General features: G+C 37.7%; 1 protein-coding gene across 1 annotated transcript in view; it reads left to right on the top strand.

Moving 5' to 3' along the window:
* Positions 1–10,126, top strand: part of RTL9 (retrotransposon Gag like 9) — a 42,994-nt gene extending 32,868 nt beyond the window's left edge. The window contains exon 4 of the mRNA XM_081043674.1: positions 10,018–10,126. Within this exon, the coding sequence (XP_080899800.1) occupies positions 10,018–10,021 (4 nt within the window). The 3' untranslated portion in view covers positions 10,022–10,126. The remainder of the gene's footprint in view (positions 1–10,017) is intronic.
* Positions 10,127–19,662: the final 9,536 nt, after the last annotated feature.

The following is a 19,662-nucleotide window of genomic DNA, read 5'->3' as shown; positions in this document are numbered from 1 at the left end:
AACAACAACTGAAGCTCTTTGTTCTCTGTGCAAGAACAGGACCACGGTGTCCCCTATCACCTCTGGTTTTCAACATAGTGTTGGATATCCTTGACAGAGCAATCAGGCAAGTGAAAGAATTTAAAAGCATCCAGATTGGGAACGAAGATGTTAAATCATCACTCTTTGTTAATGAGATGATGCTATACATAGAAAACACTAAAGACTCCACCAAAAAAGTGTTAGAAACAATAAACGAATACAGTAAATTTTCCCGCTACAAAATCAATGTACAAAAGTCCATTAAATTTCTATATACTAACAATAAATCCTCTGAAAAAGAAATAAAAATCCTTTTCTTTTGCAATTGCAACAAAAAAATAGAATACCTAGGAATGAATTAACCAAGGATGTGAAAGAGCTATATGCTGAAAACTATAAGACATTTTTAAAAAAAATTGAAGAAGGCACAAAGAAATAGAAATACATTCTGTGCTCGTGGATTGGAAGAAACTACATAGTTAAAGTGGCCATATTACCCAAAGCAATATACATATTTAATGCAATCCTCATCAAAATGTCGATGGCAGTTTTTAAAGAAATAGAAAAAAACAATCATCAGTTTTGTTTGGAACTAAAAGAGACCCCCAATAGCCCAAGCATTCTTAAGAAAAATGAACAATGCTGGAGGTATCACACTCCCTGACTTTAGCTTGTACTACAGGGCAATGATAATCAAAACATCATGGTATTGTCAGAAAAACAGACACACAGACCAATGGAATAGAACTGAAAACCGAAATAAACCATATAAATATGGACAGATAATTTTTGACAAAGAGGTAAAACCCATACAATGGAGAAAAGACAGCCTGTTCAATAAACTGTTTTGGGAGAATTGGAAAGCCACATGAAAAAGAATGAAACTGGCCTGCTATCTTTCACCATGTATGAATATTAACTCGAAATGGATCAAAGGCTAAGCTTTACAACTTGAAGAATAAACTACATAGAAGAAAACGTAGGTAGTAAATTTATGGACCTTGGGTTCAAAGAGCAGTTTTTGAATTTGACTTCAAAGGCAAAGGAAGTAAAAGCTAAAATAATTGAATGGGACTAATTCAAACTAAAAAGCTTCTGCACAGCAAAAGAGTCCATCGACAAATAAAGAGGCAACCAACCGAATGGGAGAAAAATTTTGCAAACAGCGCCGCCGATAAGGGTCTAATATCCAAAATATACAAGGAACTCGTACAACTCAACACCAACTAAAAAAACCAAACAATCCAATTAAAAAATGGGCAGAGGACCTAAAGGACTTTTCTCCAAAGAGGACATTCAAATGTCCAGTAGACATATGAAAAAGTGCTCTACATTACTAATCATCAGAGAAATGCAGATAAAAATAACAATGAGATATCACCTCACACAGTTAGAATGCTTATCACCAACAAGACAAATAGTAATAAGTGTTAGAGAGGCTGTGGAGAAAAAGAAACACTCATACTCTTGTGATGTGAATGCAGATTGTTGCAACCGTTATGGAAGGTAGTGTGGATGTTCCTCAAAAATTAAGAATAGAATTACCATATGACCTAGCAATCCCTCTCCTGGGTATCTACCCCAAAAAATCTGAAAACATTTATCCATAAAGACACGTGTGCTCCAATGTTCATCGCAGCCTTATTTACGGTGGCCAAGACGTGGAAACAACCAAAATGTGCTTCTATAGATGAATGGATAAAGAAGTTGTGGTATATATACACAATGGAATACTATTCAGCGGTAAGAAAAGATGAAATTGTGCCTTTTGCGACAACATGGATGGATTTTGAGATTATTATGCTAAGTGAAATAAGTCAGACAGAAAAAAGCAGAGAACCACGTGATTTCACTGATGTGTAGTATGTAAGACTGAAAACAACAGAACAAGGTAAACAAATGAAGAAACAAAAACTCATAGACAGAGACAATAGTTTAGTGGTTACCAGAGGATATGGGGGGAGGGGTGGTAGATGAGGGTAAAGGGGATCAAATATATGGTGATGGAAAGAGAACTGACTTTGGGCTTTGAACACACAATTTGATGTATAGATGATGTATTACAGAATTGTACACCTGAAAGCTGTAACTTTACTAACAATTGTCACCCCAATAAACTTTAATTAAAAAGATGAAAGGAAAAAGAAAGTAAGCCTATGCTCTTAAGCAGTAGCTTGTACTGCCACCCAGTGTCATTTTCCCTCTTAAGCTGCCAAAATGCCCTTGATGCTTCTGTGTATTTTATCAATAACAATAACATGTGACACACCCTTTCTCTATACAATGTAAATAGACACTTGAAATTATCAACTATGGGAAAGAAGTTAGCAAATTTATTAGTCTTTTTTTACTTTCCAAATGAACCAATTATTGCTTTCATTAGTTAACAGTTTGGTTTTTGATTTAGGACCTTAATGAATGAATACATCATTTGTCTGTTTTTGGTATTTACCTTCTTTCACTGGTCAACAGGAAGCCAAATTTAGGTGGCAAATTCTCATGAAAGCAAGGCCTAAAGTTTAATGAAAAAGGTGAAATTTGGTCCTTGGAATTGAAGTGTAAGCAGGATCCTATATAGATATGCTGACTGTTTCTTTCCTGTTGCCGACATTCTCCTTTGACTAATATATTTAGAAGACTGAAGATCAGCACCTGTTCCTCTAGTGGATCTGTCTTGTACAGTGACCTTTGTCTCACCCTGTATAAATACACACATGGTGGTTAAGCTGTCAGATATCGCAGTGCAATATTTCAGGGGTCAGTACAATTAATCACTTTTGGAATTTATCACTAATGGTCCCCTAGATGTCTGCTATCCACCTTGCCAGTTATTTCTTTGCCTATTCTTTTTTTAATTAAGCCAGGGTCTTCAAATGATCCACTAACGTTGTGGCATTTGAAGATTCTCTATCAAGTATAGGGCTTGGACTCTCTCTCTCTCTCTCTCTCTCTCTCTCTCTCTCCCCCTCTGTGGTTTACTCTCTCTTTTTAAAAAGATTTGTATTAATATATAGTTAACGTACAATATTATATTACTTTCAGGTGTACACGATAGTTATTCAGCATTTATATACTTAAAGAAGTGATCACCATGATAAATCCTGCAACTGTCTGACACAGTATCATACTATCACAATATTATCGACTATATTCCTTATGCTGTACATTACATCCCCATGACTTATTTGTTTTATACCTGGAAATTTGAACCTCTTATTCCCTTTCACCTTTCCCCCTTTTTAAATTTTTCAATCACAGTTGACATTCAATGTTATTTTATATTAATTTCAGGTGTGTAGAATAGTGGTTAGACATTTATATCATTTACAAAGTGATCCCCTTGATGAGTCTAGTACCCACCTGGCACTACACAGAGTTATTACTATATTATTGACTATATTTCCTATGCTTTACATCCCCATGAATGTTTTTTAACCACCAATTTATATTTCTTAATGCCTTCGCTTTCTCACCCCACCCTCCAAACCCTCTCTCATCTCTCACCCCAATAATTCTAGTAACCATCTGACATCATACATAGATGTTACATATTATTGACTACATTCCTTGTGCTATATTCTACATCCCCATGACTACTTTTTTAACAACCAATTTATACTTTTTAAAAAATTTACTGGGGTGACAATTGTTAGTAAAATTACATAGATTTCAGGTATATAATTCTGTATTACATCATCTATTCCTTTTTTCACCCCTTCCCAAACCTCTCTCATCTGGCAATCATCAAAATTTTCTCTGTATCTATGAGTTTGTTTCTGTTTTGTTCATTTGTTTATTTTGTTCTTCAGATTCCACATATAACTGAAATCACATTGTATCTGTCTTTCTCTATCTGACATATTTCACTCAGCACAATAACCTCCAGGTCCATCCATGCCACCGCAGATGACGAAAACACATTCCTTTCCATGTCCAAGCAATATTCCATTGTATATACCAGGGGTGCCAAAAAAGTGTATACACATTTTAAGAGATGTTACCTATGTATTACTTTTCAAAGTTGAACTGCATTATGCAGCAATGTGTACTATGACATTCGCTCAAAGGATAGCGTTAATCAAATGAATGCTAGTGTCTTCACTGTATTACAATTTTAATACAGTTTTTTCCTTTCTTAAACTGTGTATACGTTTTTTGGCACCCTCTGCACATACCATCTACTCTTTATCCATTTATCCATCGACAGACACCCAGGCTGCCTCCACATCTTGACCATTGTAAACAATGTTGCAATAAACATATGGATGCACAAGTCCCCCTGAACTAGTGTTTTGGGTTTCTTCAGATAATTACCCAGCAGTGGGATTACTGAGTCCTTCTTTGTCACTTATTATAGTCTTTATTTTAAATATTTTGTCTGGTATAAGTACTGCTACCACAGCTTTTTGTTAATGTTTTTACATTATCATGAAATATGTTTTCCCTATGCCTCTACTTTCAGTCTCTCTGTGTCTTTTAATGTGAAGTGAGTCTTTTGTAGACAGCATATGTAAGCGTCTTGTTTTCTTATCCATTCCGCCACCCTATCTTTTGATTAGAGCATTTCATCCATTTAAATTTAAAGTAATTTTTAATAAATATGTAATTATTGCCATTTTATTGTTCATGCATTTTATTTTTTATTTTTGTCTTAAATGAGTCCCACTAACATTCCTTGTAATACTGGTTTGGTGGTGATGGACTCCTTTAGCTTTTCCTTGTCTGGGAAGTTCTTTATCAGTCCTTTAATTCTAAATGATAGCTTTGCTGGGTAGAGTAATCTTGGTTGTAAGTCTTTGCTTTTCATCACTTTTAATATTTTCTGCCTATTCCTTCTGGCCTGCAAAGTTTCTGTTGAGAAATCTGCTGATAGTGTTTTTTTTTTCTTTAAGATATTTATTAAAATATAGCTAACATACAATATTATTAGGTTCAGATGTAACCATAGTTATTTGACATTTAAATATCTAAAGCTGATAGTTTTATGGGAGCTCCCTTGTAGGTAACTAACTGCTTTTTTTTTTTTGCTGCTTTTAAGATTCTCTCTTTGTCTCTAAAATGTGTTATTTTAATTATGATGCATCTTGGTGTCAGTCTCTTTGGGTTCATCTTGTTTGTGACTCTCTGCACTTCCTTGGCTTTTATATGGGTTTCCTTCACCAGGTTAGGGAAGTTTTCAGGCATTATTTCTTCAAATAGATTTTCAAATCCTTTCTTTCTCTCTTCTCCTTTCTGGGACCCTTATGATGCAAATGTTGGTACACTTGATGTTGTCCCAGAGGTCTCTTATACTCTTCTCATATTTTTGGATTCTTTTTGCTGTTCTGATTGGATGTTTGCAACTACCTTATCTTCTAAATTGCTGATTCAATTTTCTGCTTCATATAATCTACTGTTGATTCCCTCTGTTGTATCCTTTATCTCATTTGTTGTGGTCATTATTTCTGACTATTTTAAATGTTTTCTATTTCAATCTTTATGTTTCCTATCTCTTTGTTGAAGTTCTCCCTGAGACCATTGAGCATTCTTATAACCAGTATATGGAACTCTGCGTCTGGTAGATTGCTTGTCTCTACTTTGTTTAGTTCTCTTTCTGGAGCTTTGTTTTGTTCTTTTATTTAGGAAATGTTTCCTTGTCTCCCCATTTTGGCTGCCATCCTCTGTTTGCTTCTATGTAGGGGTGTTATACCTCCTGGTCTTAGCAGAGTGGCCTTATGTAGTAAGTGTGCTGTGGGACCCTGTTGTGCAGTCTCCTTGGTCACCAGACCCAGTTGCTCAGGGTGTGTCGCTTGTATGGAATGTGTGTGCTCTCTTGTTTTAGTTGAGACTTGATTGCTGTTTGCACATCAGTGGAAGTGATTGACCCTCAGGCTGACTGATTGTGAAGACGGGCTGTGAGGACAGAGGAGGAGCTGTTGTGCAGTGGTTGATACAGAACAGGGCTTACTTTAGTGGGGCTCTGCTGCCTTCCCAGTGTGCCATTTGGCTATGTCATCTTTGGAGGTGGCTGTGTGATGCTCTCGCCCAGTCTGAAGCTGGCCACTGGGCCTGCCAGACCTGCAGCCTCCTGGGAGGAGACCCACTGCAGGCCAATTTCAGCTGCAGTCTGTGCCCTGCCACAAAGCAATGCAGAAATGGTCACATCCGCACTGTTCTTGGAGGTGCCTTGGGAGGCCAAGCCATGAACCAAGGCCATCTGTCGCTAGTTCCAGGCTTAGGGCTGCTCACTAGAGGTACAGAATATGCTGAAGCCAGATGCTGCTTGTTTGGGCTTTGTGAACTTTTGAGAGATTTTAGAAGAGTCCATAGCATTAGCTAAGGCAAGCTGTTTATATGGAAAAGTCACTTGAAGCAGCTTGTGTGGGCCTGAAATTTGGGTGGGGTAGGGTCTCAAGGAATCATTAGGGCAGAACAGACTAAAGTTAATAGCCAATTTATTAGCGACTCAGATGTGGTGTCTGGGAGGGAGAAGGCTCAACAATGAAACAACAGCGTCTACTAGCTCCTCCTTCTGGGAGAAAGGGGCTCCTACAGCCCCCCTGAAGCTAAACAATTCATTTCTTTCCTATATGTTTCTGACACCATTTCAAGCTGTTGCCCTAGTGCTGGAGCTCAGAACGAGTGAGACTGTCAGCAAGTAAATTCATGCATGGTCCCTTTAAGAGGAGTGCCTGGGAGTGCAGCCGCCCTCTGTCTCACTCAGCCACAACCTCCACTGGTTTTCATAGCCAGAAGTTATGGGGACTTCTCTCACCAGCTCTGGAAGTCTTTGCTGGGGAGAGGCTGGAACCCGTCACTCCTCAGGGAGGAGGGGACTTCTGCTGCCAAGATATCCCTCCCTATTTTTAATGGTCACATGTGGGTGTGAGATCAGCTCATTCCATATCTCTGCCCCTCCTACCAGTCTCGATGTGGCTTCTTCTGTATGTTCTTAGTTGTAGGGCTTTGGTTCAGCTAGACTTCAGGCAATTCTCAGTAATGGTTGTTGTCTGCACTAGATGATTTCTTACTAAGAGTCCTCCCAATTCTGGAATTTATGGACTCAAATTTTACTTCCAGTTTCCATGATTGAGGACAGATATAATATGACATTAAGTTTGTACTTAGGAAAGTGTCAATGCTCAGTTTATTGTTACTACAGGACTTAACACAAAGTTATTTGTTGGTAGAAAACTCTCCAGCATCCCAGGGCTTTTTCAGTTGTTGGAAGAAAAAAGAAAGAAACTAACATTTTATGAATTATCACACAGCATATATTATGTCAGTTAAAACTTATTGCCTGTGAAAGCAGTGCTATTTCCCCCATTTTATAAAATAATGAGTTTGGGAAAATTTAATCAACTTGCTCAATGTTGCATATCAAGTAAGTGGTGAAGATCAGATTTGAATTCAAGTCCTGGTTTCAAAGTCTTTCCACAACTCATGCTTCCTATCTAACCATCAATTTACTAATTTATTGTATATTTATTGAGCACCTACTATGTACCATATAGGCACTGTGAATATAATGGTGAATAAGATAAAGTCTTTGCTCTCCATCACGGTTCACTTACAGCATGAAATTATCTTGAATACGGTAGACCACAGGACAATGAGCATCCCAGGGCCGCAGTAAGATTAAAAACAGATGACTTGACTATAAAAATCATGGAATTGCCATGGTGAGACCTTGTTAACATTGCTCAGGAACAGTACCAATCTTTGATCTGATCATCTTCTTCTTAACACCTCAAGAAGACCCCATTACATTTTACCAAAACTCCTGTCAAAGTGGTATGAGGGGAACTTAACCCTTCTTTTGTATATTAAACTCTAAAAAACCCTAAATTTACTGAGGTATCATATGTTACATATACACACAAATACCATAAAATCTACCCATTTTAAGTGCATAACCCAATAGTTTTTATTATATCTGGTTGCACAACCATCTCCACAATCTAATTTTAGGACATTATCATCACCTCAAAAAGAAAACACACAAATATTAGCAGTCATTCTGCATTCCTGCTTTCCCTTCTTGTCTGCTCCAGCCCCAGGAAACCACTAATCTACTTTCTGTCTCTATGGATTTGCCTATTTGGACATTTCACATAAATGGAATCATGTAATATATGATGCTTTGTGACTGGCTTCTTTTACTTAGCATAACGCTTTCAAAGTTTATTCATGTTTTATCTGTATCAGTACTTCGTTCTGTTCTGTGGCCAAATAAAATTCCATTATATGTGTATATCACATTTTATTTGTCCATTTATCATTTGATTGATATTTGGATTATTTTGATCTTTTGTGAGTAATATGAGGCTGACAATTAAGTTTGCAAACTTTTTGCAACAATATTGCTAGCTTTTTTATATCAGAGGGATTATTCATTATGAATTTGTACCAACTGGATAAACAGTTAATCAAGTTTACTATTTGTAAGTGATGAAAAAGCTGCATAAGAAAGTTAGATCAAAATGGCCTGAACTTTTCACCAACAATTCATGGCTCCTGAATCACAGCAACGTACCAGCTCACATGGCACTGTCTCTAAGGGAGGTTTTAGCCAGTAAACAAACAACTGTACTGGAACACCTTCCCTACTCACCGTATCTGGCCCTCAGTGACTTCTTTCTTTACCCAAAGATAAAGGAAATATTGAAAGTAAGACATTTTGATGACATTCAGGACATCAAGGGTAATACAGTGATAGCTTTGATGGCCATTCCAGAAAGAGTTCCAAAATTGCTTTGAAGGGTGGACTAGGCACTGGCATCCATGCATAGCTTCCCATGGGGAGTACTTTGAAGGTGACCATAGTGATATTCAGCAATGAAGTTATGTAGCACTTTTTCTAGGATAAGTTCACAAACTTAATTGTCCTACCTTGTATTGTGGTGAACATTTGTGTACAAGTTTTTGTTTGGACATCCATTTTCAATTCTTTGAATATATACCTAGGAGTGGAATTGTTGGGTTCTATGGTAATTTTATGCTTAAAATATTGAGAAACTAACAAAGTCTTTTTTTCACAGTGGCTGCATTATTTTCCACTCTCATCAACAATGTATGAAGGTTACAGTTTCCCCACATCCTCCACAATATTTTATAAGCCCTTTAAAATAGGCATTGCAGCATTTTAATAATAATAATAATAATAATAATGACAGTAATAGCCAAAATTATTTTGTGTAAGATACTTTTCTAAGCACTTTACATAAATCAACTCATTGAATCTTCATATAAACTGTATGACATAGGTAGTATTATTTCAAGTGAGGATATTGAGGCATAGAGAAAAGCAGTTAATTGCCCAAGACCATACACCTAAAATGTGTCAGGGCCAACATTTGAATCTCATAAGTTTGACTCCAAAATTTGTGTTCTTGACAAATAGGTATCAGTGCCTAATGATATTAACTCACATTCTAAGTGTTTTACGCCCGTTTTCTCATTTCATCTCACAAAATGCCAATGAATTAGATGTTGTTTCATCACCCCCATCTTATGGATAAGTGACTAAGCCATAGAGAGGTTAAGTAATTTACTGGAAGTCACACGGTTATGTGTGTGAAACCATGATGCCAATCCAGGTCAAGCATGCTTAGCCTCTCTGCTGTTTGTAACAGAGTTGGAGCTCAAGCAGATTCAGTGGTAAAAGTGAAAAGGAAAACAATACATATAAGCAGTCCTCTTCCTTAGGGGTAAAAGCTACAGCAAACAGGGTCGCCTCCACCCTACTGAATTCTCATTGACACCTACTTGTAAACATTTGCAATTAAAAAGTAAATGCAAAATTAGCTGAGAGGTTCAGGTGAGATTCAGTGTCATGGGGACCTACTTTGGTAAATAAGTGGTATACTGTCCAAATAAAAATGTATTTCCACTGGATTGTCACCAGCAGTTGTAAATGGTGCCAAAGCAAAAGCACTGGCTTTCCTTTGGGATGGTTTTCAATTGCACTATTTAAAAAAATTAACAGTTTTACGTTTGTTATTTTGTCCTTTACAGGTAAGAAACCAGTGACAAACTCCTTGGATCAGATACTTGTTTTGATGAATGGAAGGTGAGAGATGTCTGGATAAGGACAAATATGGAAAAAAATTGGGAAATACCTGTGACTTCAGCTTTCATTCAGGAAATTCCAGTGCCTCATAGCATCTATCACATAGATTTGCGGGGGTTAAATGGGTTAACATATAAAATGCTTAGAATAATTTCTGGCATATGGTAAGATCTCAATAAGTGTTTGCTGTTTGTACAATGGTAGTAATAATAATAACTATTATTAGTGTATGATAATACCAAATATTGTCAGGGAAGAGGAAATATTACAAATCTTAAAATGTGCATGCCCTGAAATGCCACTTTTAGCTAATTATCCTAAACAAATAATTACATATTTGATTACAATTATGTTTAATGCAACCATGTTTATATAGTGTAAAAATGAATCATCCATTACTAATGTAGAGCTGCATGTCTTGACAAGAAGTAATCTTCACAATGTATTCCTAAATGAAATAAAAAATCAGATATTACCCAAAGCAATGTACAGATTTAATGCAATCCCCATCAAAATCCCAATGGCGGTTTTTAAAGAAATAGAACAAAAAATCATCAGACTTGTTTGGAACCACAGAAGACCTCGAATAGCCAAAGCAATCTTAAGAAAAAAGAACAATGCTGGAGGTATCACACAGCCTGATTTTTGCTTGTACTACAGGGCTACAATAATCAAAACAGCTTGGTATTGGTGAAAAACAGACACATAGACCAATGGAATAGAATTGAGAACCCAGAAAAAAACCCACATAAATATGGACAGACAATTTTTGACAAAGAAGCTAAAAACATACAATGGAGGAAAGACAGCCTCTTCAATAAATGGTGCTGGGAGAATTGGAAAGCCACGTGCAAAAGAATGAAACTGGACTGCTATCTGTCACCATGTACCAAAATTAATTCAAAATGGATCAAAGACTTAAGCATAACACCTGACACAATAAACTGCACAGAAGAAAACATAGGTACTAAACTGATGGAACTTGGGTTCAAAGAGCATTTTATGAATTTGACTCCAAAGGCAATGGAAGTAAAAGCTAAAATAAATGAATGGGACTATATGAAACTTAAAATCTTCTGCACAGCAAGAGAAACCATCGACAAAATAAAGAGGCAACCGACTGAATGCGAGAAGATTTTTGCAAACAGTGCCTCCAATAAAGGGCTAATATCCAAAATACACAAGGAACTCATGAAGCTAAAGAACAAAAAAAAACAAACAACCCAATTGAAAAATAGGCAGAGGACCTGAAGAGACATTTCTCCAAAGAGGACATATAAATGGCAAATAGACATATGAAAAAATGCTCAACATCACTAATCATCAGAGAAATGCAAATACAAACCACAATGAGATATCACCTCACCCCAGTCAGAATGGCTATCATCAACAAGACAAATAGTAACAAGTGTTGGAGAGGCTGTGGAGAAAAAGGAACCCTCATACACTGTTGGTGGGAATGCAGACTGGTGCAGCTGCTATGGAAGACAGTGTGGAGGTTTCTCAAGAAATTACAAATAGGGCCGGCCCGGTGGCTCAGGAGGTTAGAGCTCCGTGCTCCTAACTCCGAAGGCTGCCGGTTCGATTCCCACATGGGCCAGTGGGCTCTCAACCACAAGGTTGCCGGTTCAACTCCCGCAAGGGATGGTGGGCTGCGCCCCCTGCAACTAGAAAACAGCGACTGGACCTGGGGCTGAGCTGCGCCCTCCACAACTAAGACTGAAAGGACAACAACTTGACTTGGAAAAAAGGCCTGGAAGTACACACTGCTCCCCAATAAAGTCCTGTTCCCCTTCCCCAATAAAACCTTTAAAAAAAAAAAAAAAAAAAAAAAAAAAAAAAAAAAAAGAAATTACAAATAGAATTACCATATGACCCAGCAATCCCTCACCTGGGTATCTACCCAAAAAATTTGAAAATATTTATACATAAAGACACGTGTACTCCAATGTTCATTGCAGCTTTGTTTACGGTGGCCAAGACATGGAAACAACCAAAATGTCTTTCGATAGATGAATGGATAAAGAAGTTGTGGTATATATACACAATGGAATACTATTCAGCGGTAAGGAAAGATGATATAGACACATTTGTGACAACATGGATAGATCTTGAGAGTACAATGCTAAGCAAAATAAGTCAGACAGAAAAAGCAGAGAACCCTATGATTTCACTGATATGTGGTATATAAACCAAAAAGAACAAGACAAACAAATGAGAAAGAAAAACTCATAGACACAGACAATAGTTTAGTGGTTACCAGAGGGTAAGGGGGTGGGGGGTGGGAGATGAGGGTAAGGGGTATCAAATATATGGTGATGGAAGGAGAACTGACTCTGGGTAGTGAACACACAATGGGATTTATAGGTGATGGAATACAGAATTGTACACCTGAAATCTATGTAATTTCACTAACAATTGTCACCCCAATAAATTAAAAAAATATATCAGACCATATAATAGTACACTATAATTCATTGTTTTGCAAATAATGGGTATATGAATACTTGGAAAAGGGTCTGGAATATCAACATATTAACAGTAACTATCCCTGGGTTGTTATTCATTTTTATGCCCTCCTGGCTATTTATATTCTAGTCATTTTTTTTTTAATCAACCAGCATGCATTAATTTTGTAATTTCAAAGAGTCATTTAAAAAAGTTGAAGCTTGCCACTGTGTGATCTTCCTCACCTGACAGCGAGTTTGGACACTAATGGATGCAACACGGACTGTATATGAGGTACTTCACATTCTCCACAGCAATCCAGGAACAGAATCTCAATTAGAACATCAAGGTCTACCTTCTGTGGCTCCTTGCTGTGTCAGTTCCACCTATGAGCTGCTGTTGATTTGCATAATTAAATGCCCACTGGATAGCTGCCATTGTCTTGAAAAATAGAATGTGATCAGCATAGAGGAGGGGCTGAAAGGGAAAATTCCCCTTTGTTTCATAGCACCCTTTTGTTGTTAATGCTCCTTCAAGAGTGTTTTGACTGAAGCTCAGTTGTGGTTTTGTAATTTCCACGGCTTTTCTTTGATTCTTTTTCCCCTTCTCCTTCTCCTTCTCCTTCTCCTTCTCCTTCTCCTTCTCCTTCTCCTTCTCCTTCTCCTTCTCCTTCTCCTCCTTCTTCTTCTCCTTCTCCTTCTCTTTCTCCTTCTTCTTCTTTACAATGGGGAAAACAATTTGAGCAGAATTTTCTTTTATGAGAGGCACTCCTTAGGAAAGATGTTGCACAAAGAGATTACATGCCACGGAATGTGTGCAGGCTTAGAATCACAGAATTTTCAAGAGAGAGGTAAATTAGGGACAGTCAGTTCTCTGTTTCCCACAACCATTAAAGTTCATGCTGACGTTTCAAGAAAGAAAAAGTTTGTGTCCTTTTTTGTGTTTTGTATCATGAAAACAATCTATCTTTTTTACATTTTCTCTTTGTAATTAAAAAAATATAAATAAAAATTTAAACTTAAATCGTATATTTGTAATGCTATTATAAAAATTCTTTTTAAAGATTCTGATTTTATATTCTATCCTGGGTTGGTGGTGGTGGAGGGGAATTATCCATAGTGCCCTCACTCATAGTAAGATACATTGCTGCAGGCCAAGCCTCCCTCCCTATAGCCATCTTTCTTTCTCATTTAGTTCATTATTGAGTCACTACCATGTTCCAGGGAATGTGCAAGCTCATGTTATATGACCTCCTGTGAAAAGAGAAGCTCCACAGATCTAATGAATTAGTCTGTGGCTCATTGTTAATTTGATCCATTTTTCCATCCATCCATGTATCCATCCATCTATTGAACAAATATTTATTGAGCACCCACTATATCCCAGGCAATGTTCTAGGTTCTGCAGGTGATGATAGTGACCTGTAGTTGACATTCTAGTCCGGAGAGAGGCAATACATAAATAATGTAAAGTAAGGCAATAAGTGTTATGATATGGGAGTGCTTCTTTAGTTGGGATGGTCAGGGAAGGCTTCTCTGAGGAAGTGATATTTGGGCAGAGAGCTGAATGGAAGATACTAAAGCATGATCAGAGACAATCCTAGGGTTGAAGAGTGTTTTAAACAGTTATCTAATGTCTATTTCCAGAATTTGTTGAGACTCAGGGCTGAAAGTTTCCCCTGACTCCAGAAAGAGAGATGGCCAGGTTCAGGTAAGCAGTGAGGAACATTCCAGAGCCCATACCAGATTCTAAGATTCATAGCATTAATCAGGCCACAGTTAGCAGAGGAAGACTCAGAATGCCCATAGCAGGATGGCCTGTATCAGGAACAGAAATCAACACTTGGAATTCTCAACTCCTTAGACTTTCATGCTCTTTGCTTCTGTGATGGATGAGTCACTTGCCCTGATAACCTACTCTATTCTTCTTCCATGCCCTCACTCCACACATAGGATGTCTGAAGGGTCTGAAGGAGCTCCAGATTCCACAGAGAAATGTTTGAAAACCATGGAACTAGTTGCTTCTGTCCCAGGAATTCTTCACCCCTGGTTGTCAGGGCATTGAAACAGCATTTAGCTAGACAGGCTGGGAAGAGCCAAATAGAAGGCCATTTCTGCTCTTGGGTGCAGGGACACAAGCCAACAGTGAGGAGGAAGAGAGAGAAACCAAGTAAACTCAGCCTTCAGAGAAGCCAGTACCAAGAGAGAACTAACTGAACAGTGGGGGATGTCAACAGAGGCCATGTTTGTAACCTTTCATCTTTTCCTTTTGGTGTTCCCTCTCTGTTTCCAGCACTCCTGATTTCGCTTCCACCCAGATGCTGAGTTTGTTCTCAATTAACTGTCCATTAATCTCCCCAGAAAGGGTAACTTGAAATATCTCTAAGCACTGGGTTGTTAACTGAGAATCCCGAAGCCCCAGTGTTCTGAGGTGGTGCTTTGGGGGCCACTGTAGGAGATGAGTGGGGTTGGCTGAGCAAATGGGCATTGGAGTTGTCAGCCCTGTTAAGCAGATCAATTATATTTGTATCTGCTACACATACTGGCTTCTATAAAAAAAAGTCCAACTTCTTAGAAAAACAAAACAAAACACTCACACACACACAAAAGCAAAACTAAAATTGTCATCTTAACATGTACTCCTTCTAGGAGGAAGTAGAATCTAATAGGTAAGAGTTAGGGTCTAGGATGTGGCTGCCTGCATTAAATCCCAGTTTCATAAGAGCAGTGGTCTTGGCAAAATTACTGAAAATTCTCTGAATTTGAGATTTCAGTAGTTCTCAAATTACTGGAAATTCTTAGTTCCCTTAGTTGTTATAAGGATCAAATGCAGTGTTATAGTGTATAAAGGAGTTTGTTAAATGCTTGCTGTATAATAAAGACATGGTAAATGTTAGCTATTATTAGCTACATTTATTAAAGTATCCTAGAACCTTGCTACTGAAAGTGTGGTCCATGGACCAGCAACACCAGAATCTCCTGGGAGCATGTTAGAAATGCAAAATCTCAGGCCCCACTATAGACATGCAGCAACAGAATCTGCAGCTTAACAAGATCCACAGGTGATCACATGCACATTACCGTTTGAGAAGCACTGGTCTAAAAGACATTTAAGAGCAAAATCTAGATCTTTAATGGAGGTATTCTGGGAGCTATTTGGGGGGCATCAGAGGTCCTTCCTGGTACTCTTCAAATCATACTGTGTAGACTGTTACTTTCCTGACCAAGAAGGTTGATTTTTCAAGTGAAGTGCCCCTGGAAAACTTGCTCATCTTTCAAGGCACATCTCATGCATTCCATCCTCAGCACAGACTTTCCTGACCCACCTATCCCACCACCCACATCCTCATGGAACTGAACACTTCTGCTTTTGTCCTCTTCTTGACTCTGAACTAACTTCTATATCATAGTGCTAAAACTCATACAGCAGGGTTGGAATGTATGCACAGCAACTCATATGTGCACAAATATTTTCTAGAATTGAACTAAACTACCCTAGGAACTTCTTATCCTGCTGGCTAGTGGAGAGGAAGTATGGACACAATTCACTGTACCAATTGAAAGAATCAGTCTCTTTGGATAAATGCTGAGTCTTGCATGTTCTAATTTCATTTCCATTCTCTTACAAAACATAGCATCTGGGGTCAGTCGCATTGGGGAGAACAGAGCCTTGCATCCATGCTCATTCTTCAGGATGCTCACTGTTCTCTGTTACGGGGTGGCTGGCCTGGAATAATCCTTATACTCCTGTGCTGCTGTTTGCTGAAGTGCAGTGCGTCCCGTTAGGTCTTTTAAGGACTTCATTGGTTGCACCTGTTGTTGAAATCCATAGTTCTGATTATTTATTTTTGGTTGAAAAGCCCCCTGATTTTGTAACCTTAATTCCAAACACAGGCCTCTGGTGGCCCACTGATCTTTACTTATCCTTCAAATTTTACATTTTTTGTATGTCAGATGCAGGCTATGAAGAAACAGAAGTGCTAGTGCTACATCAGGCCCATGTACTTAGAGACCTACCTCCCCCATTGCTGTCCACTTGGATGCCACATTGCATGAGCACTGAAGTGAATGTGGGTCTTGTTCAAAGGGGCTTCAAGACTTTGCAGTCTGTACCAGGTGTGGAACACTCCTTATGGTTTTGATGGTTTCTACCAGGCCCTCTACTATCTGTCCACTTGCTCATCTCTTCTCCTTCCTTCCACAGTTCCACATCTCCTACCTCAGAAGTGTTCTTCACTCCCCGGGAAGTTGGGAACTTCCTTTACATCCTAGATTGAGTTGTCTTTACTCATGGCTTATAGTAAAGCACCATGACTTGCTTTGAATATATAAAGGGAGCTGCTGGATTTAGAAAATTATTTTCTTCCTTTATAAAACCTCATTCTTTTTTTATTTATTTATTTATTTATTTTTTTTATTTTTATTTTTTTTATTTTTTATTTATTTATTTATTTATTTATTTATTTTTTTATAATTAATTTATTTATTAGTTTCAGGTGTACAAACAAGGTAATACTTAGACGTTCATCATTTATATCCCTCATACTGTGAACCCCCCTCCCCCCATCCACTATCCCTCCGAACTCACACTGAACCATCACATTATATATATAAAATTATAGTTGGCATTCATTAATGTTTAGCTTCTGATGTACAATGCCATGATCAGGTATCCACAGTATCCCTGAGGTGGTCTCCCAAATAGGACGCATGTCCATCGGATACCCAACAAAATCTTTACAACATTATAGAATACCTTCCCCAAATTAATTTTCAAAAGAAAAACCCTGAGGCCATCTTGTGGTTACCAGCTGCTTCCAAATCCCTTCACCTTTCCCCTTATCCCCAACCCCCTCCCACACACCCATCTAACCACTCTCGGTTTTTTCTCTGCGTCCCCAAAACTGACTCTGATTAGTTCATTCACATAGTCTTTTCTTTAGATTCCATATATAAGTGAGATCATATGGTACTTGTCTTTCTCTTTCTGACTTATTTCACTTAACATAATGTTCTCTAGATCCATCCATGTTGCTGCAAATGATAAGATTTCTTTCTTCTTTATGGCTGCGTAATACTCCATTGTATAAATGTACCACAGCTTCTTAATCCAGTCATCTACCGATGGGCATTTTGGTTGTTTCCATATCTTGGCTATTGTGTAAAGTGCTGCAATAAACATAGGAGTGCATACAGATTTTTGAATTGGAGTTTTGGATTTCTCCGGGTAGATGCCTAGGAGTGGAATTACTGGATCATAGGGTAGTTCCATTTTCAGATTCCTGAGATACCTCCATACTGTTTTCCATAGTGGCTGCACTAATCTGCAGTCCCACCAACAGTGCACTAGCGTTCCCTTTTCTCCACATCCGCGCCAGCATTTGTTGTTTGTTGATTTATTGATAATAGCCATTTTGACTGGAGTGAGGTGGTATCTCATTGTGGTTTTTATTTGCATTTCTCTGATGGTTAGTGAGGTTGAGCATTTCTTCATATGTCTTCTTGCCTTCTGTATGTCCTTCTTAGAGAAATGTCTCCCCAAGTCCTCTGCCCATTTTTTAATTGGGTTGTTTGTTTTTTTGGAGTTGAGTTGAGTAAGTTTTTTATAGATTTGTGATATTAATCCCTTATCAGATATATCATTGGCAAATATCTTTTCCCATACAGTAGGATCCCTTTTTGTTTTATTGATGGTTTCCTTTGCTGTGAAAAAACTTTTTAGTTTGATGTAATCCCACATGTTTATTTTTTCTCTTACTTCGCTCGCGCGAGGGGATATATCAGTGAAAATCTTACTCCGGGTAATGTCCATGAAGTTTCTTCCTATATTTTCTTCTAGATATTTTATGGTTTCAGATCTTACATTTAAGTCTTTAAGCCATTTTGAATTTGTTTTTGTATATGGTGTAAGGAGGTGGTCCAGCTTCATTTTCTTGCATGTGTCCGTCCAGGTTTCCCAACACCACTTATTGAACAGACTATCTTTACCCCATCGTACATTCTTGCTTCCATTGTCGTAGATTAGATGGGCATATAGGCATGGATTTATGTCTGGACTCTCTATTCTGTTCCATTGATCTATGTATCTATTTTTATGCCAGTACCATGTTGTTTTGATTACTGTAGCCTTGTAGTATAGTTTGAAATCAGGTATCGTTATACCTCCCACTTTGTTCTTATTTCTCAAGATTGCTGAGGCTATCCGGGGTCTTTTATGGTCCCATATAAATTTTAGGATTATATGTTCTATTTCTGTGAAAAACGTCGTTGGTAGTTTGATAGGAATTGCGTTGAATATGTATATTGCCTTAGGCAGTATGGACATTTTAATTATATTAATTCTTCCTATCCATGAACATGGAATGTGTTTCCATCTATTTATGTCTTCTTTCATTTCTTTCTTCAGTGTCGTATAATTTTCTGAGTACAGATCCTTTACATCTTTGGTTAGATTTATTCCCAGATATTTTATAGTCTTTGGAGCAATTGTAAATGGAATTGTTTTTTTAATTTCTCCTTCTGCTATTTTATCATTGGTATATACAAATGCAACTGATTTCCGAATATTAATTTTATATCCTGCTACTTTACTAAATTCATCTATCAGTTCTAATAGTTTCTTGGTGGAGTCTTTAGGGTTCTCTATATATAGTATCATATCATCTGCATATAATGATAATTTTACTTCCTCCTTACCAATTTGGATGCCTTTTATTTCTTTCTCTTGTCTGATTGCTGTGGCTAGAACTTCCAGCACTATGTTGAATAGAAGTGGAGAAAGTGGGCAACCTTGTCTTGTTCCTGATCTTAGGGGGAATGGTTTTAGCTTTTCCCCATTGAGTATGATGTTAGCTGTGGGTTTGTCATATATGGCCTTTATTATGTTAAGATATGATCCCTCTATTCCCACTTTCTTAAGGGTTTTTATCATAAAAGGTTGCTGTATTTTATCAAATGCTTTTTCTGCATCTATTGATATGATCATGTGATTTTTATTTTTCATTTTGTTAATGTGGTGTATCACATTAATTGATTTGCGGATGTTGAACCACCCCTGCATACCAGGGATGAATCCCACTTGATCATGGTGTATGATCTTTTTAATGTATTGCTGAATTCTGTTTGCTAATAATTTGTTGAGAA

The sequence above is a fragment of the Rhinolophus hipposideros genome (genome assembly GCF_964194185.1).
Source record: "Rhinolophus hipposideros genome assembly, chromosome: X".
NCBI lineage: Eukaryota > Metazoa > Chordata > Mammalia > Chiroptera > Rhinolophidae > Rhinolophus > Rhinolophus hipposideros.
This window is presented reverse-complemented; position numbering and strand designations above follow the sequence as displayed.